The sequence below is a fragment of the Heteronotia binoei genome, chromosome 12 (assembly GCF_032191835.1).
Source record: "Heteronotia binoei isolate CCM8104 ecotype False Entrance Well chromosome 12, APGP_CSIRO_Hbin_v1, whole genome shotgun sequence".
NCBI classification, from domain to species: Eukaryota; Metazoa; Chordata; class Lepidosauria; order Squamata; family Gekkonidae; genus Heteronotia; species Heteronotia binoei.
The window spans coordinates 22,207,257-22,234,647 of NC_083234.1; the positions used below are offsets into that span (position 1 = coordinate 22,207,257).

Sequence of the window (27,391 nt, forward strand, 5' to 3'; positions counted from 1 at the left end):
TTCTTTTGAATGTATAATGGTTTGTAGCAATGGTATAAGTATAGGGCACAAGCCCATCAGTGTTGATGTTTTTTTTAAAACAAATTTTTATTGGCTTTTCACAATTTACAAATAAAGCATATATTGCAATAGTCAAGAGTGTGTTCTATGCGGCTATTCAACATGTATTACTGTTATTTATTTATTTCTGTAAATTTATAGTCTGCCCTTTCCCATAGTGGGCTCAGGGCGGATTCCAATGTGGTAAAACAATTAAAACTAACAATAAACAATCAAACAAATAATAAAACAGTCGAATGGTTAAAACAGATTAAAAATTTAAACAATTATATACAGTTATATATATTACAGTTAACATATGTTACAAAATAAATGAAAAAGAAAATTGTCCCCCCCCCCCCATATTGCTTATCATGCACTGCATTTTTCCCTAATTGTACATGAGTTTTCAATATAAATACCATTTGTTAACAAAAGTAGGGATTTCTCCTTGTGATGTTAGGTGTTCAAGTATTGGGAACCATATAGCTTCAAAATTGGTAGATCTGGATACATTTGCTGTAAGTTGTATATTGACAGTTATTCTGCTCATAATACAAATTTGCCTTAATTTTTTATGCCAGAGTTCCAATGTGGGTCTTTGTTTATCTTTCCAAAGCTGTGCTAAAGTCGCCTTAGCTGCATAAACTAGTAAAGCTATTGTCTTTTTTTACAGTAAATGGAATTGACTCATTTCGGCGTAAGTTTAATAGAAGTGATTTGGAAGTAAGTGCTTCAATAAAGTTATTCCTCAGAACTAACTGCTGTTGCTAGCTGAACTGCTGAGGACTTGACACGCTCATACTTTTGTTTCATCTGTCGACTACAATGCAGGACTCACCTCTGCTCTCGCCTGTGAGATACTGCAAGGCCGGCAAGACAAGTTCGGACCAGTTGGGGGCATAGGAGAACCAGCTGTTCAGCGTGCTGGCGGGGGAAGACTGCCAGTCCATGACTTTGTCTTCAAGCTGAGCAAAAGCAAAGGACAATTGAACAAAAGAAGCAGACAATTGCTTGGGCAAGCTGTTAATGGTGTGAAACAGAGGCATGCGGCTTTTTTTTTTTACCCAAACAGTGGGCAGAAGAAAACACATCTAGCTGTGAAGAAACTGACTTGCCGGTCAACAAAACTAGTGGAAGAGAGAGAGGAGGGCTGGACTTGACACAATGGGAGCAAGCTGAGCACCAGGGGCACTGCCAACTTTGTAAGGTCTTGCCTCATGTCTGCCTGGTGGCCATGCGAGGAGGGGACGATGACAGTCACAAACTGTGCCCATCTCCTTTTCCATGCCACCCACTGGACTGGCACATCTATCCCTCAAGGCTTTGTCTCTGAATGGAGAACTGGCCTTGCATGCTGGGGAAAGGGGTTTGGGATGCTGGGCCTGCATGCCAGGGGTTGCCTTATCCCTAGTCTGAAATATACAGGATAGCTCAGAGCTGCTTTTCCCAGGTATCAGTGAGCACTTTACAAAGAAGACAAATGCATCATGCCTTGCAGTAGTACAATTTTCCTGTGGGAGTGGCTGGTAAGAACACCTGCACGGCTGAAGGGTAGCAATTAGCAAATTCTAAACCACTTTCAAAAGAAAACACAGAACAACAGATCAAATTTAAAAAAAAAATATGTAAAACCTGCAGGCAGAACAGCAGCTCATTACTGGGAGGAGGGGGGATGTATACTCTTACCACTGAGAGAGCAGCTGGTCCTTCGAGGAGCAGAATCTCCAAAAGCAAGGAAAAGAAACTAGAGGAGATTTCATTTACTCCGAGGCAAGGCTTGATATCTTCAAGAGGCCTTTGAAGAAAGCAAGATTTTAAAAAAAAACTTCACCTAGATAACCCACACTCAAAAAACAATGATGATGAATAATTTAAGTAATGTTCTATACTAATGTTATATACTAATGTTCTATACTAAGTAATGTTATATACTATTGCAGTAATCTTACAACACAGTACACGCAGGGCTTTTTTTTGTAGAAGGAACTCCTTTGCATATGAGGCCACACATCCCTGATATAGCCAATCCTCCAAGAGCTTACAGAAGCCCTGTACGAAGAGCCCTGTAAGCTCTTGGAGGATTGGCTACATCAGGGGTGTGTGGCCTAATATGCAAAGGAGTTCCTGCTATAAAAAAAAGCCCTGTCTATAACACTAGTTTAGCTCCACACTGTAGATGAGGGGAAGGGCTGTGGCTCAGTGGCAGAGCATCTGTCTTGCATGCAGAAGGTCCTGAGTTCAATCCCTGGCATCTCCAGTTAAAGAAATCAAATAATTGGGGATGTGAAAACCTCAACCTGAGTGCCTGGAGAGCTGCTTCCAATCTGAGTAGACAATGCTGACTGCGATGGACCAGAGGCCTGATTCAGTAGAAGGCAGCTTCATGGGTCCAGATGAGGCTGCTGAGGGAGTGCCTCCAGCAGGTGGCATACGCTGCAGTTTAGTCAGATAGGATGGGGTGGCCAACGGTAGCTCTTCAGATGTTTTTTGGCTACAACTCCCATCAGCCCCAGCCATTGGCCATGCTGGCTGGGGCTGATGGGAGTTGTAGCCAAAAAACATCTGGAGAGCTACCGTTGGCCACCCCTGAGATAGGGATTTCAAACCAGGGTTTGCAGCTGATTTGTTGCAAATGCTTGAATTTGCAAACCCAGTTTCCCAGTAATGTAATGCCTTTTCCTTGCAAAGACCTGGGTACCAATACAGCAGTACAGAAAGACTCTCTTTTCTGCTTAGGGAAGGTGGTAAGAACTGAAGCAGATCAACGCTGGTTTAGGCAGAAACTGGAATTTGGCATGGATCCACTAAAAGATTTCTGCAGGAGGGGACGTTTTTTTTGCCAGTCCTGCCCTCCACTGCACACTTCTGACACTCGTACTGTCCTGGAGGTCCCCCGTTCCCTAGGAGCCTCATTTCAGGGTTGCATTCTGTGCTGCAATGAAGTCATATTCCATGGATGGAAACCCCTTCCTTCTGTCCTCAGAAATTACTTTGTTTGGTACCAGATACGCCCAGCAGTCCAACCCCAGTGAGCTCAACAACCACAGTGTACCATGATACGGGACGGTGGCTCAGTGGTAGAGCATCTGCTTGGGAAGCAGAAAGTCCCAGGTTCAATCCCTGGCATCTCTAAAAAAGGGTCCAGGCAAAATGGTGTGAAAAACCTCTGCTTGAGACCCTGGAGAGCCGCTGCCCGTCTGAGAAGACAATACTGACTTTGATGGACCGAGGGTCTGATTCAGTATAAGGCAGCTTCATATGTTCATAAAGGACCACAAACTAAGGCCATGCAACAAATCTGTGGCTGAGGTAAGATTCAAGCCCTCTCACCTCACACTTTTAGGTCATTACAAGCCAGATCTCAGCATTTTTTTTTCACTGATGCCATATAGACAAGACCAATATAGACCATGTTACCCTGTCTGGAAAAAAAATATGTATTGCCACATCACACTTTGTCCTCCTGCCCCACTCCTTCATAGGACAGTGTACTTTTGCAGGCTGGCTCTACCTTAAAGATTCATTTCCTCCATCATCACCACCCATTTCATATCTAACAACTAATTCCCACACGCCATTCAGACTGGCCAGATTAGCCATGGAACACTACTTCTGCTATAACACAGTACACTGGCATTAAACCTGTCATATTCGGATTACGATGATGATATTGGATTTACACCTCACCCTTCACTCTGAATCTCAGCGTGGTTTACAATCTCCTTTACCTTCCTCCCCCACAACAGACACCCTGTGAGGTAGGTGGAGCTGACAGAGCTCTCCCAGAAGCAGCCCTTTCAAGGACAGCTCTGCAAGGCCATTCCACCAGCTGTAACTGGAGGAGTGGGGAATCAAACCTGGTTCTTCCAGATAAGAGTCTGCGCACTTAACCACTACACCAAACTGTCTCTCTTATCCTCAGTGTTGCTAAACAGGCTTCATTGTAAAGACACCAGATTAAGTGAGAACCAACGTGATGTAGTAGTTAGAATCTGGGAGACCAGGGTTCACATTCCCACTCTGCCATATCACTCACAGGGTCAGCTGCTCCTAGGGTTGCCAACCTCCAGGTGGTGGCTGGAGGTCTGCTATTACAACTCATCTCAGGTGGCAGAGATCAGTTCACCTGGGCAAAATGGCTGCTTTGGAAGGTAGACGCTATGGCATTATATTCTATTCAAGTCCCTCCCCTCCCAAACGCTGCCCCCTTCACCTCCAAAAGCTATAGGTATTTCCCAACCCAGAGCTGGAAACGCTACTTGCTCCCCCTGATTGCCCAGCAGAATCTCATCAGAGCTTGGAAGCTAAGCATGGTCAGCTATGGTTAGTACATAGATGGGAGACCACTAGAGCCGGAGCATCCATTAGGAAACATTCGGCGGTTGCCTCAGGCACCAGTTCTTGGAGGGCATGTTGTTTCTAGGTGCTGAGGAGCTGGAGTAACTCTTCTGGCCCCTCAGCAACCAGAAACAACGCGGTGCTTTCAGTCCTGGGCCTCTTTGAACTTGGAGCGCGCCCAGGACTGAAAGCACCATTGTTTCTGGGCACTGAGGGGTCAGAAGAACTCTCCCGGCCCCTCAGCACCCAGAAACAATGCAGAGCGGCATGATGACTCAAGAGTGCACAGGGCTGAAAGTGCTGCGTTGTTTCTGGGTGCTGAGGGGCCGGAAGAGTTCCTCCGACCCCTCAGCACCCAGAAACAACACGGCACTTTCAGCCACGTTGTTTCTGGGCGCTGAGGGATCGAAAGAACTCTCCCAGCCCCTCAGAGCCCAGAAACAATGGCGCATGATGATGTCACCATGTGATGACATCATGCCACGCATGCAATAAGTATGGGGGGGGGGGTTGGCAGTGCGTTGGGGTTCTGCCTCGGGCAGCAGAACCCCACGTTAGCCCTGGAGACCACTAAGGAAGACCAGGGTTGCTATTCAGAGGAAGGCAATTACAAGCCGCCTCTGTTTGTCCCTTGCCTTGAAAACCCCAAGGTCCTGAGGCTGTTATGGGTCAGTTGCAACTTGCCAGCAAATATAAGAACGATACGTGAATTACAGCCACCGTGTCTTCTCTGTATAGGAACCAACTTACTCTTCTTTGACTGATGAAAGCGGCACAGGGGATGGGTCCTGGGACATTGGTGGAATCCCTTCAGGGTTGCCAAAAGTCTCTGACAAATCTTCCACTTCCGATTTAATCACTTTCAGCTTCTTTTTCTTTCTCTCTTCCTTTTCCCTCACCTTCTTTTTGAGGACAGCAAGGTCAAACAAGACTTCGGGAGAAAAAGAGAGGGAGGGTTTCTAAGTTCCATGGAACATATTACCAGGATATCAGTTACTAGGCATAAAAGGTAAAATTATAGCAGGCTTTTTGCTGTTGTAAGGATATATGAGCAGCAGTAACTTACTCATGAAAATGATTCAGTCCCAAATGCAGCATAGAGGTGACCATGAATAAAGGGATCAAAATTGTAGCTTGGCTCTATACTTACTCTGGAGGAAGCCCCCAGCAAGAACAGAGGGGCACAGGCTTAAGGAAGCATCCACAAGACTGCAGCTTCACACACAGCTGGTGGGATCCAGCATTCATGTGCTTGCAAGGGATAGCACATGCACCACAGGATCTGTTTAATGATTATGCAGTTTTACTTCATTTATAGCCCACTTTTCTCACTGAGACTCAAGATGGATTACAACTTTTTTAAAAAAAATACAAAAAACCCCAGTTCAATCAGACTGCAAGGACCTCCAAAAAACTATGCAGACAGATTAGGGGTACAGAATTGGAAAACAGTACAAACAGCAACAACAAAAATGAAAAATAAACCTGTCTGTGTAGGACATACCCTTAATGCAGAAAGTGTGTTACAAAGGTAGACGACAATGCAGTAAAAAGCCAATACATACAGTGAACATTGCAACAGATTATGATCCTCTCCATTATAAAGGGACCTCCTGAGCTGTTTCATTGTACTACATTGCCCTTTATGGCAATGCCCCCTGGAACATTTCTGTTTTACAAATTCTGGAAAATGATAGTAGGGTGAGATGGCACTTGAAAAGCAACTCACCAAACAGCACTTTCCCACAGTGCAACACAAACTTAAAGCTCACCTGGATGGCACATGGTTTCAAAGCATACACCCTTCTGAACCATAGCTCGGGGGTGGCCAAAGGTAGCTTTCCAGATTTTTTTTTTCCAGATGCTGATGGCTGGGGCTGATGGGAGTTGTAGGCAAAAAACATTTGGAGAGCAACCGTTGGCCACCCCTGCCATAGCTGATATATTTACAATATGGATCTTAACAAAGGGCAAAAGCTTTCAGTATTTCTACTGTTTCCCAACAGGTCTCAGACTACAGGCCATTATGAAATCAGATAAATCTGAGTTGACCTTTGCAGAGGCATTTGAGTAGAGATGTTCTCATTTCCAGGGAACTTTGCATGTTTCCATTTCAAACCAAGAAAAAAAAATGTATGTTTTAAAACCACACTTTCTCAAACAACACTGCCCCAGTGAAATATATTTTATTCAAAAGAAGACCATAGATTTATACCCCACCCTTCTCTCCAAATCAGAATCTCAGAGCGGCTTACAATCTCCTTTATCTTCTTCTCCCAGAAGCTGCCCTTTCAAGGACAATTCTTGCGAGAACTATGGCTGACCCAAAGCCATTCCAGCAGCTGCAAGTGGAGGAGTGGAGAATCAAACCCGGTTCTCCTAGATAAGAGTCCACACCAAACTGGTTTTTATTATTATTTTATTACTGGGATGCTTTCCAACATAGAAAGCCTGTAGCTATTATGGCCCATTTGTAAACACTGCTCCTTGCCACTGTAAAGATTGCTGTATTTTTATCTAAGAATGGTTTCAGCTCCTTAGCTGTAACAACTATGAAAGGCAGTTACAGATGAACTTGTCCTGGAATCTCCAACTGCAGCAAACGGCAAAAGCTCCACCTTAAAGAATGCCTTACTGAATCACTCACCTGCTAAGGAACCCTTCTTGCCAGCATTCACACGCATCATGATGTCATTCAGTGTCAGGTCGCCTGACATTAAATCTGGATGGTTCTATATAAAGGAGACAGAGTCATTAAATAAGAACAATGAGCTTTATGTGGGGCTGCTCTTGAGAACTTTACAGAAGCTACAGTTGTCGCAGAATGCTGCGGCTAGAATGTTGACTGGAGTGAGTCATAGGGACCGTATCCCTCCAGTCATGTGTCATCTATATACTGGCTCAGTGTGCTTCTAGACCCAATCACGGTGCTGATATTGATCTTTAAAGCCCTATGTGGCTTGGGTTTTGAAGCCCTATATATCCCTGACATCCATCTACCTGTCCACTATCTGCCTCAGCCACTATTGCCCCATTGTTGGACCTATAAGGAAACTGGTTGACCACTGTATTCAACAGGATACTGGACTAGATGGACCAATGGTTGACCAAGCAGGTCTCTTCTTATGGCCATGCAGTTCTGAATACTTAAGGGCACTTCTGTCTTCAGAAAAGGAGGTACTGCAGACCTCTCACTTTCCCCCACGCTGTTCCCCAGAAGAGATATTTAGAGGCTCAAGAGGCTGCAGTGGGAAAGTTCACTCTGAAAGCAGACCCCACTGGATAAAAGCTACTATGTATACTGGATGCACTGGGAAGAAAGCCACCATTTTCCATTAGAACTACGAAAGCTGATCACAATTCTGAAAACCTTCCCAATTCCCACTGTGCTTTCTGCAAAGTCAGCATATTAGTCAGCACAGATTTAAATGTTTGCACAAATTCCAAAATAATTTGAAGATAAAGCTTGGGATTCTGTTGACCACCTCCATCCCACACCAGAATACACCAAATACAAATAATACGACCCCCTAGAGCCTAGAATCAGTACTAGCTAAGTCCTGTCACTTTCATATTCTATCTAAAAAAATCAGAGAGTGCAATGGGCTTACTGTAACTACCAAAGCTGTACAGTACCATGTTATCCCAGGCCCCCTGGGCCCTCAAGACGGAAAGCCTGCTCCTCGCCCTAGATCTGGTGAGGCTGGTGGTCCTGTTTCACGTGACTACTTTATGGTGCTAAGGAAAACATGGAGGAAAAAAGTGGTCTCTGGGTGAGCTTACAGGTTGGCGCTTGCGTTTCTCCTGGTGCTTCTTCAACATCATCTTCAGATCGTTCTCACCAAATTCCAGTTTATCTGGGAAAAGGAAGGGGTAGAGAGGGCTTCAATCCTATTGAAAGTTTATTGTGAACACTCACAACGCACAACAAACACCACCTACAACAAATTCAAAGTCTCATAGTTAATATACCATCTGGCCTGACCTGGATGGTTCCCTTGAAAACCTACTACAGGTCACTAAAAATCAGCTGTGATTTGGCACTGTCTACTACCATGACATTCAACCGATGACCAAGTCCACCTTTTGTGTAATTTCACATCGTGCACTTTCTACAAACGTCTTTCTAGTACATTTTGCACTGCTTCTCCAAGGAGCTCAGGGCAGCATATGTCATTTCCCCATTCCCCTTTTATGATGACAGCAATTCAAGGAGGTAGGTTGGCCAACGATGTACAACTGGCTAAAGTTCTATAGCAAGCTTCATAGCAGAGGGGGTTTTTGGATCCAGGTGTCTCTGACTCTAAACTGACAATATGACCTCTAGATCATGCTGGCTCTTGACATGTTGGTTTTAGTTTTTGAAATATGTATAAATATATGCACTATAAGCCATAAACATCAGCTGAAGGAGGGAGGGAGGGAAGGAAGGAAATAAATGGGGGAGAAGGGAGGGAGAGGTGGAAAGAAAACTTTAACTTTAAATGCCTTCTCCAAGCTGTCAGCCGGCTTGGCTTGGCGAAGTGATTTAAAGAGACAAATGCCTTCTCCAAGCTGGCCAACAAGGTTGTGGGGGCTTTGAGAGCCACACAATATATGTGAAAGAGCCACATGTGGCTCCTGAGCTGCCGTTGGGCCACCCCTGCACTATAATCTAATCAGCAGCAGAATGAACCTTAACTTTAATAACAGGTCAGAGTGCATTGTACATTATCCTTGGGACAGCTACAAAGGAAACCTGCCGAGACTACAGGTTGAAGGAATTATGATCCTCAAGAGAGGAAGGGGCAAAAATTTTCTTTAGTAGCAGATGAACCTTCAAAGAATCTGGAAGAAATAGCTCCAGAAATTCTACATCAAAAGAGTGACCTCACATCATCCACTAAACAAAACTTTCAGGGTGGACCAGAATTCAGTACCTTTTCCCAGCCACTCTGGATCTTACCTGCCGTTTTCATGTCTTGGGTTGACAACGTGGGGATCACTCTGAGAGGAACAGCTGGACTTGGACAATGTGCTGGAGAATTTGGAATCCAGGAGCTTAGATCTGAAATGCGGAATGGGAACTGTAAAGTCACAAGGGTTCCACGACGGCAGAGAAGAACACAAACTTTATTTTCCTAGAAAGCACATACTCATATACATCCAAACCACTTGGGAACGTCTATATTTTCAACCAGGGCTTTTCTGGTAGCAGAAACTCCTTTGCATATTAGGCCATACACCCCTGATGTAGCCAATCCTCCAAGACCTTACAGGGCTCTTAGTACATGGCCTACTGTAAGCTCCAGGAGGATTGGCTACATCAGGGGGCATGGCCTAATATGCAAAGGAGTTCCTGCTAGAAAAAAAGCCCTGTTTTCAACTAACAGATCTGGATAGGTGTGGATCTACTTACTTAGTCATAAAAACACATGCAAAGACAGTGTCATGGGCAATGAGGACGACCTGGCATCTGAGCCTGCAGCCGGCCCCTCTAGTGCTCTGGAGGTTGACAGCTTGCCACCAGCGGCCCCTGCACCTGACCCAGCAGCAGAGGAGGAGGAACAGGCACAGCTGCAAGCAGGGAGTCCACCTGACTCACCCTCACGAGTAGCACAATTAAGGAAATGGCTACACTGCAACTTAGCAGCCCAGTGGAGGGACACATGCCTAAGGGAAGATTGGTCAGGAAGCCCTGAGTATCAGCAGGAGCTTCCCTGCTGTTAACTGGAGCATCACCAGAGCCCCTGCTTGGGGCTGGGATCTCTGTGGAAGCAACGATGTTTTGGCACTACGCACATCCGCCTCGGCCCTTGCACTCTCAGACTCTTCGGAATCCTGACTCCCAGCTCTAGGTGACCTCGCTTTCCACTCCTAACTTGGCTTTGTGACTCAGCTTTTGTTGGAACTTTCAGCTTGACCCAGGACTGGACTCGGACTTGCTCACGCCAGCACCCTGCCCATGACAGAGTCAGGTCTATTTTGTAATTACATTTCTGATTTCTTCAGCAAGAGGTATTTCTAAGGGATTTAAATAACAAAACCACTCAGGTGCACAGCTGTACCAGAAAAACATGCGAACGGATTTAAGAGTGCTGTAGACACCAAAGAAGGACAGACTGATATTTCTGGTTTTCCTCTCTAAACAAAAAACTAAACAATTCTTAAGTAAAGGTAACGTGGAAAGAAGACAGCATTACAGAGGCAGCAGAAGGTGTGCTGGTTCAAGAGGGAAATCTGTCTGTATGAAGAGACTGGAGACAAATCCACATGCTCTTTTGGAAGCAGATCAGCTCTGCCCTATTCTGCTAAGAGCTCAATCATTAAAAAAAACCTGTGGTCTACCAGTATTTAGCAGGGTGTGTACTAGTAATCCCTCTGCTAGACAAAAATCTGACAAACTGTCATTTATATGTTTATACATTTACAACCCATCTTGTTGAAAGGGTTCAGATGATGTTACATGGTATGAAAAAGAAAAACCTGTCATAGAGACATGTAGATTAAGAAAGCACAGCATATAAATGCATGCGCTTTATGCATGCACTTTTAGATGGCTTATGCATGTCACTGATTTCCATTCTGAGGCTCCTGGCCAGACGACAATTTTAGCCAACAAGGCATTAACAACTTGTTATGAACTTAGACAGATTGTGAGAGGGAAGGCAGGAAGGAATAAGCCAGTGCTTGGCTCTCGTGGCCCTTTCTTACATACTCAGGGCAATGCTGATTGCCACTTTGGGGTCAGGAAGGAATTTTCTTCCCAGCTAGATTGGTCAGGGAACCCAGATTTTTTTTTTTTTGCCTTCTTCTGGGCATACAGCAGGGGTCACTGGGGGAGTGGTGGTGGGGGGAGGTAGTTGTGAATTTCCTGCATTGTGCAGGAGGGACTAGATGACACTTGGGGTTCCTTCCAGCTCTATGTTTCTATGACTTTCCAATCCAGTCTCCACTTGGATGTTTTTGTTTATTCTCATGCAGTTACCTTCTTCATCAGAGGATAAAGCAGTGTCTCCACATTCCTCTTTTACCTCCCTGAGGATTTTCAGATATCGCTGATGCGTTCTTCTGTCCCGGGCCTCAACAGCACAGGCAACAGTTGAGTGCTTTCTCTTGAGGATCAGGTCAGGACCACCTTTCCTAGCAAGTTCCAACAGGTGCTGAAACAGACACAGGCGTATAACAGCGCACCAAATTTCATGACATTTAAAAAGAAACCCACCATATTTATAATTAGCAGGGATGTGTTAGGACCAATACTCCCTCTAAGGTGTGGAGTCCTGTGAGCAAAAATTCTACTTTGTGAGCTACTGGTATTAAAGCTGTGAGCTACTGCATAAACTAGTTTGCTCTGGAGCCATTTTTCCTGAGCTAAGACAAAAAATATGTGAGCTGAAGGCTAAAAAACTGTGAGCTAGCTCACACTAACTCAGAGGGAACACTGGTTAGGACATAACATTACTCATCTATTAAAGTTACCAAATGTTTCAACACTTCCTGGTTTTTTTCCACTAGGTCCATAATACTCCTCCCCACCATCGAATAATACTAGAACCTGAGAGGACCCAATGAAGTTGATGGGCAATAGATTCAGAACCGGGGAAAAAAATTCCTCACTCAAAGAAAAATTGTAGAATTCACTGCCAGCAGATGTAGTGATGGCGACAAGCAAACATGGATTTAAGACGGGATTAGGCAGATTCATGGAGGTTAGGTCCGTCCATGGTTAATAGCCATAGTAAGTAAAGGAAGCCCCCATTTACAGACAGGAAACCACTGACCACCAGCGCTAGGAGACAGCATCTGTGTAAGGCCTTGGCCTCCATGCCCTGTTTGTTGCCCCTCTCCCCAGGCAACTGGTTTGGTTGCCCTGTAAAACAGGATGCTGGACTAGATGAGCCACTGGCCTGATCTAGCAAGGCTCTTTTCATGTCTCCCTTTGAACAGCAAATGCCACATCAAAATCCTGCCTTTGAAAGTCCTTCCAATTTCTAAAGCATCTTGCTTCATTGTATGAGAGGAGGGCAACAGGTCATTTGCTGAATGTGCAGTTGGCATCCAGAAGTCTCTAGTTCAGCCTGGCACCTCCAGATCTGCCAAAATACACAACACTGGTCACGTATGGAGCTCCCTATACTTAATCAGGCTATTGGTTCATGTGTCTACTAAGACCGGCAGTGGCTCTCCAGTGCTCAGGCTGTGGTCTTTCACATCACCTGCTGCCTCGTCCTTTTCAATGGAGGTGCCAGGGATTGAACTTGAGACCTTCTGCACGCAAAACAAATGCTCTATCGCTGAGCCACGGCCCCTCTCCTCAAGGTGGATTAATGATGTGACTCACTATAAGGCAGCTTCACTTTTATGTGAAGTTTGAATCAGTCAAGACCAAGCATTTCAAACTAACTTCCAAGTTCTTTGTATCCCAGTCTCTCTTCCAGTAGTGGAGTAACCATACACTTGAGATTATTCCAGTGTTGATTATATATATAGCCCTTATGCAGAGACAGTCCATTTAAATACTTACATTACGGGAGGCCAGGATCTGTTTCAGCAACCGGTAGAAGTACTGCTGCTGAGAAGACAGGTAGCGCTTGTACTGGGACTTGAAGCAAAGCTGTCGATATTTCACCACCTCGGGATTGAAGTGCCCATCTGCAACGAGAAGAGCAGCCCGTCTCTGAGCACTCGATTTTGGCCTTGCCGCATGGCCCTGCGCAGCGAGTGAGAATAGTCCCCTCAACAGAGAAGCCAATTTCTTTTAAAAACCTAGCAGCGATCTGTTCTCAAAAGAAGCAAAGTGGCAGAAACATTTTTTGGCAATTGTGCAAGCAGCTTCACACCATGACAGATTACACAGTGTCAGAATACTGAGAACAGGGAACACATGTCACTGCTGCATACAAGAACACTTCTAGGCTACTAGAATAATACATGCAGCCCACATTCAGCTAGAACATGAAATAAACTCTGCTTCCCATGTCAGGGCCTCCACCCTGTCACTTTTCATCAGACTGCCTCTTTCTATGCTCCGCCATGGCAGCTTCACTCATTGGAGCAGGGCCTTCCACAGATGCCAGCCTGCAAATGGGCAAAATCAACAACTGCCGATATGTTGTGTCTTCTCAGTTGTGGCCCCCACTTTCTGGAATGCCCTGCCTGGGGAGGTCAGGAAGGCTCTTCTCTTGGCTACCCACAAACTAGGCAAAACTGAATTATTCAAGAGGGTTTTTCTACACAGGTAACAGAGTCGCATTGCACTAAACGTTTCACAAAGTTACCTAGAAAGATTATTAGGGACTGTGGTCAACACTACGGTGCAAAGCTTGCTGAAGCTATGATCCCACTATGGAATTTTTGCATCATTTAATGTATTTTGTTAATATTTATGGTTTGCGTCAGTCCTGCTTTTTAAATTTCTGGTTGGTTCTACAACCGCAGCTCCTACTTGCATTGATTACTGAAAGTCCAGTCCTGTTGATTGTATTGACTCACTGTCTACACTGCCTTGAATCCAAGGAAGAAAAGCAGACTATAAATAGCATAAATAACATTTTAAAAATGAATAAAGTGGTATTATTTTAAACCAGATTTAAGAAACTTATCTTACCCCCCAATCAACAGATTCCCAGAACGGCTTACAAATTTAAAACAAAGAATAAAGATTTATAAAACTGTAACAAAGTGCAGTGAGAGTGAATGCTGGCAGCATTGTAACTCCAACAATAAAGGAGGTTGTGACTGACCTCGGAAGAGCTTCTGGGCTATGTGCAGGGGGTTTCCAAAGCGGAAGTTCTCTCCACTGAACAGAGACCGTATCAGGTTATTCTGGTACTCAGCGTTGTTCTCCGGCAACTGGGGCAGAAATTTCTTTAAGTGTTCTCGTTGTGAATCCACCAGCACTTCCTGCCATGTTGAAAAACTGACAACTTCAAAAAAGATCTCGGGCTACAGAAGAGAAATAAGAGCGAAATAATAATAACAACAACAACAACCCTGAAAAATAGATAAATATATTCTACTATGCAACTATGGGATAGTATACTTAAAGCCCCAGTATGGGGGAAAAACATTAGCTTTGAAAAATTTCACACACTAGAGGCAGATACACAGAGTTGAATCTGCTTAGTGTTGGTTCAGGCACGTTAGCAGATTTCAGATGTGTTAACTGGTTGCAACAGCTGCTTAAATTACAATGCATTCGGTGAACGACCATTGCAATTCTTCAAATAGACTTCAGGGGGGAAAAATTGCTTTAGTACAGACAATAAAGCAAAGTCTATTATACAAAGTTCTCTTTGATTATGAAGTCTGATCTTTTGAAAAATGAGAGAGGATTTTGCACTAACCAGCACATTCAGAGGCAGCATAACTGAGTACCAAATGTTGTACACAAGTAACAAGGGATGGTTATCTCCACTCAGCTTTGCCTATAAGTATCACAAGTCCAACTGAGCTTCTCCCGAGATGACCAGGTGGCCATTGTTTGACAACACAGCACTAGATTAAAAGGACACCTGGTATGATTCAACAGTAGCTATTCCTACTATAACAATCATTTCATAGAACCAGACAAGGATCTGATTACATTTTAAAAAAAAATGTGAGTTCAGTACAGGAAGCGAAAATGCTCCCAATTCAACTGCTGAAGCATATCATTACTTGCAGAAGTATTTTGTTTCTACTCACATCTTCTAAGGTTTCTATTCTATTCACTTTTTTCCCTACTCACATCTTCCAGGAGATCTTCTGGCAGGCTGATTCTTATGGATCCCAGCATACAATCCTCCATGATTTGGGTGCCATTGCCTTCTCCAGATGGTCCCAACTCTAACGGGTCAGTGAGCATATGGTCCAGAGAATCCATTTTTCAATGAGTCATGAAATCTTTGAATAAACAAAATTTCCTGTAACAAACAAGGCAGTTTCTCAATTCCATATGAAACAGATTCATTATTTGCAAAGACATACCTGCCTATGTTTATTTACAGTCTCATCTTATTTGAAGTGTCCTTGGATTTCAGGGTTGACATAATCTTTATAGGAGGGGGTTACCATCTTAGGGAAACACAGGCCTAGTTTAACATCTCACATTTTAAAATATTCTCTTACCCCCCCTCCTTGGATTAGACACAAAATTTCTGGAACTGCTTACTCAACAGGAGCTAATGCTTAACCACCATTATAGTTAAGCAGGCAAATAACTTTTTTACAAAACTGTTTTAGGATTGCGTAAGTACAAGACAGAATGGTTTAAGGATAGAGTCTGTTAAGCCAAATAGTTTAGGGTAGGTTTATATAGGGCTTTCCTTGTAGAAAAAGCCCAGCAGGAACTCATTTGGATATTAGGCCACACCCCCGACACCAAGCCAGCCAGAACTACGTCCCTGCTCAAAAAAGGCCCTGAGTTTATATGATTATGTGAAACGCAACACTATACACTAAGCTTTAAAGACAATCTTTCCTATTCATAAAATTCATACCAATATTTTACTGAAACTAGCACTAAACACTCACAACTAATATTTACCTTTTATTTGAAGAAAGCAGAGTTTATCCACCCAGGGCTTGAACATCGGTTAAAAAGTCTGCATGGAGCCGCCATCTGGAATTGGTCTGTTCTGAGGAAAGGTTGGAAATTTGTTCATTTCAAGTAACTTTTAAAACACTAGAACAAAATAGGAGTCAATTGCACCTTTAAGACCAACTTCGTTTTATTCAGAACGCAAGCTTTCGTGTGCATGCACACTTCTTCAGACGAGGAATGAGGTACAGTAAGCAGAGCCACAAATAGCTGGTGGGGTTTGGAATGCCAAGTGGTACAAAGTTAAAACCCAATAGCAGAATAGTAAAATTAACAAATTCAGAAAACCCTTGATCGGGGTTGAATTAGCGTGGGAAACCATAAAACAGTAACATGTCAGAATGTGAGACATGTTATTCACATTCTGACATGTTACTGTTTTATGGTTTCCCACGCTAATTCAACCCCGATCAAAGGTTTTCTGAATTTGTTAATTTTACTATTCTGCTATTGGTTTTTAACTTTGTACCACTTGGCATTCCAAACCCCACCAGCTATACGTGGCTCTGCTTACTGCTCCTCATTCCTCGTCGGAAGAAGTGTGCACGCACATGAAAGCTTACGTTCTGACTAAAACTAAGTTGGTCTTAAAAGTGCAACTGATTCCTATTTTGTTCTACTACTTCAGACCAACACGGCTGCCTATTTGGATCTTTTTAAAGCACTATATAGCATATTACCGTTGGGTTCTGAAAAAAGTGAAAACATATCATTCCTCCAAACAAGTACAAGAACAATGAAGATCCTGTGAATTTAGGGGGAGGTATTTGTGAGTTTCCTGCATTGTGCAGGGGGTTGGACTAGATGACCCTGGAGGTCCCTTCCAACTCTATGATTCTATGATTTTTCTCAAATAAATATTCACCAAAAAAGAGATCTTTTTGTCTCTATATACTGAACAAAAAGGTGAAAGTAGTGTATTTGTCCTGCTAGCTTGATAAAATAATTGCAACACACTAGACACCACAAAAAGGACACTGTCAATCTAATTAAAGGCACAGTTTGCTCTAGATCAGACACACAGGCCAAAAGAGGCATACAGACCTTTTTCCTTGGCACTTTAAGGCCAGATATCCTCTCAAGAAACCAAGAAGAAGAAGACTGCAGATTTATACCCCACCCTTCTCTCTGTATCAGGGACTCAGAGCGGTTCACAATCTCCTATATCTTCTCCCTACAACAGACACCCTGTGAGGTGGGTGAGGCTGAGAGAGCTCTCCCAGAAGCTGCCCTTTCAAGGTACTAGTGGCACTGCTGGAGCCGGCGACATAGGAGAAGGCAACAGGCTTATGTCCCCCATTGCCTTCCACATCTGCAGTCACCAGCTGAAATCCAAAGCAAATCCCCAAGATGCTAGAGCCACTGGGGCTTAGCTTACTCTGGCTAAGTACGACTCACATTCCTCCCCAATACTTTATTTGCTGATTTACCAACATATTCACAAGTAGATGTTGTTCCAAACCCCTTTAGCAGAGCTTCTGATTGCATTCAACGCAAATTGTTGTGATTTCTGTTTTGGTTTTTTTTACCTAGTACTAGGTTGGCTATTCCAGGCCAAGCTGAAATACCCAGAAAACGTTTAATTCCACGATGCACTTTGTGTGGATATATTCCTTTCTATTTTCATGGTTTATTTAACTTTATGAATTAACATATGCAGAATCAACAAAGACTGCTAAAAGCAAAAGAAGCAAGCTTGTTCAAGGCGCACAGTAATTTAGCTTAAATGGTCTAAATTGGATTAATTCAGTAAACATACACGACAGCCCCGTGGCGCAGAGTGGTAAAGCTGAAGTACTGCAGTCTGAACTCTCTGCTCATGACCTGTGTTCGATCCCAGCAGAAGCTGGTTTCAGGTAGCCGGCTCAGGTTGACTCAGCCTTCCATCCTTCTGAGGTCAATAAAATGAGTCCCCAGCTTGCTGGAGGGAAAGTGTATATGACTGGGGAAGGCAATGGCAAACCACCCCGTAAAAAGTCTGCCGTGAAAACGTGAAAGCAACATCATCCCAGAGTCAGAAACAACTGGTGCTTGCACAGGGGACGACCTTTACCTTTTTAAACATACATGACCATGATCTACACCAGACTCCAGAACAATCCCTAACAGAAGGTTGGATCCGGATTAAATTTTCCACAAATGGAAAGGGTTGGCTAATTCCCCCCAGTTCCCTCTTCTTGCTGCAGACCCCCAAATTGCCTCTCATACTGTTCCTGAGGTCCCATTTCCTCTAAGTGCAGCATTTCAGAGACCACTGGGCTGGGAGTGCAAGGAGGAAACATTCTGTTCCACCGACAAAGTATCTGGCATGAGCAGAAAACTAAGTTTGGATCCAACCCACTGTTCAGACTGAGAGTTTAGTTGCATTGCTGCAAAACAAAATATAAATTCAATAGCTCTTTAGAGACTAACAAAATTTATTTCAGCACAAGCTTTTATGAGTTAGAGCTTATTTTATGAGATGTATGGAGTATACATCCTAAGCAGTTATTTAGACTGAGTCTCACCATCTGCACACAAATTTGGAAAAGCACGGAAGAGCACTGTCCTTTCCTCACTTTAAAATACTCCGACGGCAAAGTAAAAAAAAATAGATAACTGATCTCTAGAAAGTGTTTCTCTACTGCATGCTGCTAAGAAGGATTCCATTCATTATCACCTTTGGAGTAGATGACACCTACAACACTTAGGGTTTTTTTTTTTTTAAAAAAAACTGTGAACCAACATGCACAGTCATTTCTGCCGCAACAGTAATCTGTCTATAACCAAAGACGCTGAAAATATGTTAATATTTAAACGGCATCTGCAATGTTAACTTATTTTCCCACTCATACTCTTAATGTAGAGGGAGATGGCTATATATTCTACTTCCTATTGTCAAGAAAATAGCATCTTCCAGATTAGCAGCCATTGGGCATATCTTCTACCAAGTTTCAAATTCACGAGAATCTACGGGAGCACTCACACACATCATGTTTTGCTTTCGGAAGCATACTCTGATACTCCTTGAGCTAGTTCATACTGTTAAATAAAGCCATCCTCATGAGGACCAAACAAAATCCACATGTAGCATCATCACTGGGTGCAGAAGACTGAAAAGGCAAAATGGTTGCACTAAGAGCAAACTAAGGCTAGGAAGACCTAGGTTCAAATCCACTAGCCTCATTCAGCACTTACCTACCCTGCAGGACTGTTGTGAGCTAAACTCAGTCAATCTGCTACAGATAAAACCGCCATTCTCACAGCACTGTAAAGATTAACGAGTTATGACACAATCTTTAAGGGACCTGCATGTTCTTGTTCTGCATCTGCAGACATTTGGTAATCGTACACAACACTCTTATGTCTGAGCCCATTGGAATCCATAGGCTCAGAACAGAGTAAACCTAGGCGAGACTGCACTGCTCAGATCCTGAATTCTCTGGGGTCCCTGCAATACTATCAACAAAAGACGGGGTGTGTGTGTGGAAATGTGTAACTGTGAACCAACATGTTGAGAAAAGCTCAACAAAGATATCTTTAGCTAAAAAAACAAACAATACTGGTGCATTCTCCCCTTCCAGCTCTTATTTCATTTTTAAATCTCATCCGTCTTCCAAGGAACTCAGGTGGGGTACCTAGTCCTCCTCTCCTCCACTAACCTCACACCAATCCTGCAAGATAGTTTAGGCGTTGAGACACTAACCTATGAACATACAGGGAGTTTCATGGCTGACCGGCGGTGGGGGTAGAATTTGAATTCAGGACTCCTGAACCCCACATTAGTGCAGTGTAAGAAATCCCACACAATCTTCTCCTCGTCCCCCCTCCAGATCTGTTTTTCTCTTACAGACCCCCACATAAAATAGATCCAGATTTTCCTCCATTTCATTGTATCTGCAGAAGTGTGCCTGCACATCAAAGCTCATACCTTGAATAAAGCGTTGCTGGTCTTAAAGGTGCCCCTGGACTCTAACTTTGACACACATACCCCTCTGTTAGCTTGAACACCCCCCCCCGGACCACAAATGCCCCTCCCCCGTTACCTCCGAGGCAAACAGGTGCTCGGTCCCCTCACCAGAAGGGCCACCCCCTTCCTTCCCCCTCACCTTCACACGACTCAGGCATTCCGCTTCCAGGTCGAGGGAAGCGAGGACGAAGGGCGCGTGCGCACAAGCAAGCTCGCTCTCCGGCGCGGCCACACTATACAGAACGGGACTGGAACGAAGTCTTGCGCATGCGTAGATTACGGTGGCTGCGCATGCGCATCGCCGGCCGTTCGGTCACCTCTCGTCTCCTCCTCCTTTTCGCCCAGCGTCCAGTGGGTCCTTCTGCATTTGCTGCCCCTTTCAGAAACGTGGCTCGCGTGGGATGCTGGAGTCTGTTGTTTTTCGCATAGCGGAAGCGTGCCTAGGAAGGCAGCTTGCAGAACCAGTCCTTTTTGTTGTTGTTGATGGTATGAATGTGCATTTTACTAGAATGCCTTTATGCAACTTAACAAATGATAATGCTATTAAATAGATCCAGGTGGGCAGCCGTGTTGGTTCGAAGCAGTTGAACAAAGCAGGAGTCAAGTTCACCTTTAAGACCAACAAAGTTTTATTCAGAACGTAAGCTTTCGTGTGCTAAAAGCTTACGTTCTGAATAAAACAAGAGTCAAGTTGCACCTTTAAGACCAACTTAGTTGGTCTTAAAGGTGCAACTTAACTCCTATTTTGTTCTACTACTTCAGACCAACAAGACTGACTACTTGGATCGTTCTGAATAAAACTTTGTTGGTCTTAAAGGTGAAACTTGACTCCTGCTTTGTTCAAATGCTATTAAATGACATAGGTGGTGAAATATAACTCCAGTTTCTGTAGGAAATTTCTTCTCTGCAGGGCTTTTTCTGTAGCTGGAACTCCTTTGCATATTAGACCACCCCCCCTCAATGTAGCCCATCCTCCTGGAGCTTACAGTAGGCTCTTAGTACAGGGCCTACTGTAAGCTCCAGGAAGATGGGCTACATTGAGGGGGGGGGCCTAATATGCAAAGGAGTTCCAGCTACAGAAAAAGCCCTGCTTTTCTGAATCATTTCTTCTCCAGGCTTTTTGAAATGGTGATGCTTTCGAATAAGCAGAAGTACATGATAGAACAGGAGGGCTTCTTAAAAGATCTTCTAGAGTAAGTTTCTGCCTTGAAGGTGCAGCTAGACTTTGGCACCCTATCTGGGATCTTCATAGTTCACTCGTGTAATTGAGGCTCGTTCACACGTGCAAGAGAGTAAAGGGAGAGAACCTTGGGGCGGTTACGTGGATTCCGGTTTGGAATAGGGTTGCCAAGTCCAATGCAAGAAATATCTGGGGACTTAGGAGGTGGAGCCAGGAGCAAGGTTGTGACAAGCATCATTGAACTCCAATGGGAATTTTGGCCATCACATTTAAAGGGACTGCACACCTTTTAAATGCCTTCCCTCCATTGGAAATAATAAAGAATAGGGGCACCTTCTTTGGGGGCTTTTTGAAACTTTGAGGCTATTTTGGGGAGAGGCACCAAATGCTTTGCAGAAAATTTGGTGCCTCTACCTCAAAAAACAGCTCCCCCCAGATACCTGCAGATCAATTCGCCATTATACCCTATGAGAATTGGTCTTCATAGAGAATAATGGAGTGTCCAGCAGATATTTCCCTCCCCCCCCACCCACTTTCTGATGACTCTGAAGCGGGGGGAGGGCCTCCAAACCCTGCCCCCACCTGGGGATTACCATCCCTAGTTTGGAATGTGAGCAAACAAAAAGTTAGCGCAGCAAGGGTAAAGTTTTTACCTTCTGCCTGTTTTGGTTTTCTGTCTGCAGGGAGTCTTTAACGTAGGGAAACATCCTTCAATATACGTGTGGCCCCAGAATTAGCATGCATAGGCTTGTAGTTAGAGCATATTGTGCATATCTATTTTGAATTTACTTGGGAATAATAAGCAGGGGCTGCAGGTGTTCCCTCTGTTAATAAAGCTGGTTTGGTGTAGTGGTTAAGTGTGTGGACTCTTATCTGGGAGAACCGGGTTTGATTCCCCACTCCTCCACTTGCACCTGCTGGAATGGCCTTGGGTCAGCCATAGCTCTGGCAGAGGTTGTCCTTGAAAGGGCAGCTGCTGTGAGAGCCCTCTCCAGCCCCACCCACCTCACAGGGTGACTGTTGTGGGGGAGGAAGGTAAAGGAGATTGTGAGCCGCTCTGAGACTCTTCGGAGTGGAGGGCGGGATATAAATCCAATATCTTCTTCTAAAGCGTATTTTTAATTTTCTGTTAATCTGCTTTCCACAGAAATGAGGGGAGGGTATAGAGAGAAGTCATGTTCACTAAGTACAGCAAACAAAGGTACAATCTGTGTGACCTGCGCATTGAGTAATTCTCACGTTACAATTAAGACACATATAGTTGAATGTGTGATACAAACCCCACATATATCCAAATCGTGGTCCCGTTTCATTTGGAGAGTGAATGCAATCCTGTCCCCCATCCTTTTCAATCTCTGTGTAGAGTCCATTGGTCAAAATATTTGTAATATTGTGGTTGACTGTCATCAATATAGTGACAACACCCATAAGAACATAAGAACATAAGAACATAAGAGAAGCCATGTTGGATCAGGCCAACGGCCCATCAAGTCCAACACTCTGTGTCACACAGTGGCAAAAAATTTTTTATATACACACATACACTGTGGCTAATAGCCACTGATGGACCTGTGCTCCATATTTTTATCTAAACCCCACTTGAAGGTGGCTATACTTGTGGCCGTCACCACCTCCTGTGGCAGTGAATTCCACATGTTAATCACCCTTTGGGTGAAGAAGTACTTCCTTTTATCCGTTTTAACCTTTCTGCTCAGCAATTTCATCGAATGCCCACGAGTTCTTGTATTGTGAGAAAGGGAGAAAAGTACTTCTTTCTCTACTTTCTCCATCCCATGCATTATCTTGTAAACCTCTATCATGTCACCCCGCAGTCGACGTTTCTCCAAGCTAAAGAGTCCCAAGCGTTTCAACCTTTCTTCATAGGAAAAGTGCTCCAGCCCTTTAATCATTCTAGTTGCCCTTCTCTGGACTTTCTCCAATGCTATAATATCCTTTTTGAGGTGCGGCGACCAGAACTGCACACAGTACTCCAAATGAGACCGCACCATCGATTTATACAGGGGCATTATGATACTGGCTGATTTGTTTTCAATCCCCTTCCTAATAATTCCCAGCATGGCGTTGGCCTTTTTTATGGCAGACGCACACTGTCTTGACATTTTCAGTGAGTTATCAACACGACCCCAAGATCTCTCTCTTGGTCACTCTCTGCCAGTTCACACCCCATCAACTTGTATTTGTAGCTGGGATTCTTGGCCCCAATGTGCATTACTTTGCACTTGGCCACATTGAACTGCATCTGCCACGTTGACGCCCACTCACCCAGCCTCAACAGATCCCTTTGGAGTTCCTCACAATCCTCTCTGGTTCTCACCACCCTGAACAATTTAGTGTCATCCGCAAACTTGGCCACTTCACTGCTCACTCCCAACTCTAAATCATTTATGAACAAGTTAAAGAGCATGGGACCCAGTACCGAGCCCTGTGGCACCCCACTGCTTACCGTCCTCCACTGCGAAGACTGCCCATTTATACTGACTCTCTGCTTCCTATTATTAAGCCAGTTTTTGATCCACAAGAGGACCTGTCCTTTTACTCCATGACTTTCAAGTTTTCTAAGGAGCCTTTGATGAGGAACTTTATCAAAAGCTTTCTGGAAGTCAAGGTAAACAACATCTATCGGGTCTCCTTTGTCCACATGTTTGTTCACCCCCTCAAAGAAATGTAACAGGTTAGTGAGGCAAGATCTTCCCTTGCAGAACCCATGCTGAGTCTTCCTCAATAACCCGTGTTCATCAATGTGCCTACTCATTCTGTCCTTGATAATGGTTTCTACCAACTTTCCCGGTATTGAAGTCAGACTGACTGGCCTGTAATTTCCTGGATCTCCTCTGGAACCTTTTTTAAAGATGGGGGTGACATTTGCTACCTTCCAGTCCTCAGGAACGGAGGCAGATTTCAATGAAAGATTACAGATTTTTGTTAGAAGATCCACAAGTTCAACTTTGAGTTCTTTCAGAACTCTCGGATGTATGCCATCCGGACCCGGTGACTTATTAGTTTTTAATTTGTCTATCAGTTGTAGGACCTCCTCTTTTGTCACCTCAATCTGTCTCAGGTCTTTCAACACCCCTTCCAAAATTAGTGGTTCTGGGGCGGGCAAAAAGTTCTCGTCTTCCACAGTGAAGACGGAGGCAAAAAATTCATTTAGCTTCTCAGCCATTTCCCTATCCTCCTTCAGTAATCCTTTTACCCCATGGTCATCCAAGGGCCCCACTGCCTCCCTGGCTGGTTTCCTACTTCTAATATATTTGAAGAAAGTTTTATTGTTGGTCTTTATGTTTTTTGCAATATGCTCCTCATAGTCCCTTTTTGCCTGCCTGATCACAGTCTTGCATTTGATTTGCCACAGCCTATGTTCCCTTTTACTAATCTCACTTGGACTGGTTTTCCACCGCTTAAAGGAGTCCTTCTTACCTTTTACAGCTTCCATTACTTTGTTTGTTAACCACGCAGGCCTTTTCTTATGCCTGTTTGTGCCTTTCCTAACTTGTGGTATGTATTTTATCTGAGCTTCTAGGATTATAGTTTTAAATAGCGTCCAAGCTTCCCCAAGGGTTTTGACCGTATGTACCTTTCCTTTCACATGCCTCCTCATCTCAGTGTATTTACCCCTTTTAAAGTTAAACGTGGTTGTGGCGGTCTTTTTGGACAACTCCCTATTTATACAAACGGTGAAATCAATAACATTATGGTCACTGCTCCCAAGCGGCACAATCACTTTTACATCTCTCACCAAGTCTTGGGCATTACTTAGGACCAGATCCAGGATCGCCCCACCCCTGGTAGGTTCTGAGACCATCTGCTCCATAGCACAGTCATTGAGAGCATCAAGAAACTCAATCTCTTTCTCTCGACCAGAACACATATTGACCCAATCAATCTGCGGGTAGTTAAAATCACCTATTACGACACAGTTTTTACGTTTAGCCGCTATCTTTAAGCCTTCCATCATATTATAATCGTCCTCTCTCTTTTGATTTGGTGGGCGATAACAAACTCCCATAGTTAAATTTCCTTTTGGGCCCTCTATTTCAACCCAAAGCATTTCTAAAAGTGAATCTAATTCTCTGACCTCAGTCTTACTGGACCGCATATCCTCTCTGACATACAGGGCCACCCCACCTCCAACCCTTCCCTCCCTATCCTTCCGATATAGCTTATATCCAGGAATCACCGTGTCCCACTGATTCTCCTCATTCCACCAAGTTTCTGAAATTCCCACAATGTCTATGTTTTCTCCCAACACTAAACATTCCAATTCACCAATTTTACTTCGAACACTTCTAGCATTTACATACAAACATCTATAATTTCCCAGGCGAGCTAGACCCAGGTTTATATCCCCCAAATATTCAGTGATGGGTTAGAGGTCTTGAATTGCTACCTGACTGCTGTGGTTAAATGATGAAGAAACCAAATCCAGACAAGACAGATTTAAGTTTGGGAAGGCAAAAATCTTGAAGAATATCGTGGTTCCCATTTTTGATGGGGTTCAGCTGAGCCTTGCTGATTCAGTCGACAGCCTTGGGGTTATGCAGGAATATTCCTGTTGGAGAAGCAAGTTAATGCAGCTGCAAAAAATGCTTTCTTCCAACTCAGTCTAGCCTGAATCATGGTCCCCTACATAGACATGGCTGATCTGGCCACCTGGATCCATGCCACGGTAACACTAAGATCAGGGGACATTTTGTAGAAAAAAACGTGCTGGAGCTCATTAGCACAACTCATTTGCATATACCACACACCCCTGACATCACTAGAAAGTGCACTAAATTATATCAGCTCACATCTACCTGAAAATGCTTGACTTATAATTCTCACCATAAAACCTTACTCTCATCATACTTTTTAAATTATGTGGCACAGTGACATGAGGGAGATTTCCATCTGCTTTATGTTTGGGTTATTGTCCCTTTTTTGTGGGGGGAAATATTAGAACTCCAAAATTCTCACAGGGAGTTTGAACAATGGAGCCCATTGGCAAGGGGTTTTTTGGGGGTGGGGGAGGCAGAGAAAGAAAGAGCACAATAAAATTTAGAGTTTCCAGAGCTCAGCTCCTGCCCAAAATGATTCCACACTCCTCCACTGACAGCTGCTGAAATGGCCTTGGGTTAGCCATAGCTATCACAGGAGTTGTCCTTGAAAGGGCAGCTGCTGTGAGAGCCCTCTCAGCCCCGCCCACCTCACAGGGTGTTTGTTGTGGGGAGAGAAAATATAGGAGAATGTAAACTGCTCTGAGTCTCTGATTCAGAGAGAAAGGCGGGGTATAAATCTGCAGTCTTTTTCTGCAGTCGTCTTCTTAAACTTTGTTTCAGCTAAGTTTCATTTTTATGCAATCCAAATCCTATCAAATCGTTTATTGGATGTTCCATCCTGTTGATTGCATTTACTTACACTGTGTAAAACGCCTTCCGTCTCAGGAAGAAAGGTGGACTATAAATAATAGAAATAAAGTAGATTTAGAACTTGCTGAAGGGTGTACTTTACTCCACAGTAACCTGCCCTCTATTGATTTAGAAGCCCAGTTGTAAGGCAGTATCACAATTCAAAATATACCTCAGCCATTGCTGTGCATGGTGACCTGGGTGCTTGCTATACATTGTGTCTTCATGTGCATGAGCCAGGGTGGCGTGGTTGTTAATGCTGGACTAGAAGTGAGAACGCCTAGATTCAAATCCCCCTTGTAATGAAACTTAGTAGCCTTGGGTTTGCTATTCTTCTTCAGTCTAACGCTTCATAGGAGGTTGGATCCGCTGGAAGAGTTAATGGAAGGCGCAACAAATCTTTCCTGTCTTCCCCCTCCACAAGGTATATTGCCCGGAGCTCCTCTGTGAAAATTGGTAAAGCCTCACAAGTAAAACATACCACAGACAAGGAGGAATCAAGTAAAACTCTCTTCACAGATGCAAGCTGTGAATGGAAAGGGGAAAGCGGCCATTTTGTTTCATTCCCCCTCGTGACAGCAAGTCTCTGCCATGCAGCTCATTTTGGATAAAGACTTCCTTTTCTTACATATCTGGTCCCTAACAGCAACTCTGCAGAAAGCTTAAAATTGGGGACGTTTCAAAATTCAGAAGTGTAAACTTTCTGAGGCAGCGCAAGAACTGATGTATGGGGAGCAGAAGTCCTTGCATTTGTTTTGGGTAACAAAAGAGACCCCTAAACAGCACCGATTTACTTCTATGATAACTGAGTCTAAACTGAACTATATTAGCTTGGTCTCACTAGGAAAGCACAAATAATTTTTGATTTTTTAAAAAGAAAAGATTTATTCATTTTGTCCTTACACCTGGCA

General features: G+C 43.9%; 1 protein-coding gene across 3 annotated transcripts in view; it reads right to left on the reverse strand.

Annotated features, from left to right (window-relative positions):
* Positions 1-20,079, reverse strand: part of NFRKB (nuclear factor related to kappaB binding protein) — a 51,335-nt gene extending 31,256 nt beyond the window's left edge. For 2 of the 3 annotated variants that reach the window (XM_060251186.1, XM_060251185.1), the window contains exons 1-11: positions 15,890-15,947; positions 15,092-15,246; positions 14,106-14,307; positions 12,887-13,014; positions 11,348-11,522; positions 9,326-9,427; positions 8,164-8,237; positions 7,028-7,112; positions 5,131-5,311; positions 1,729-1,837; positions 881-1,007 (exon numbers count right to left, since the gene is read on the reverse strand). In XM_060251186.1, the coding sequence (XP_060107169.1) occupies positions 881-1,007; positions 1,729-1,837; positions 5,131-5,311; positions 7,028-7,112; positions 8,164-8,237; positions 9,326-9,427; positions 11,348-11,522; positions 12,887-13,014; positions 14,106-14,307; positions 15,092-15,226 (1,318 nt within the window). In that variant the 5' untranslated portion in view covers positions 15,227-15,246; positions 15,890-15,947. Of the gene's footprint in view, positions 1-880; positions 1,008-1,728; positions 1,838-5,130; positions 5,312-7,027; positions 7,113-8,163; positions 8,238-9,325; positions 9,428-11,347; positions 11,523-12,886; positions 13,015-14,105; positions 14,308-15,091; positions 15,267-15,889; positions 15,981-20,031 lie in introns of those variants that run through there. The other variant, XM_060251184.1, reaches the window with a different exon arrangement.
* Positions 20,080-27,391: the final 7,312 nt, after the last annotated feature.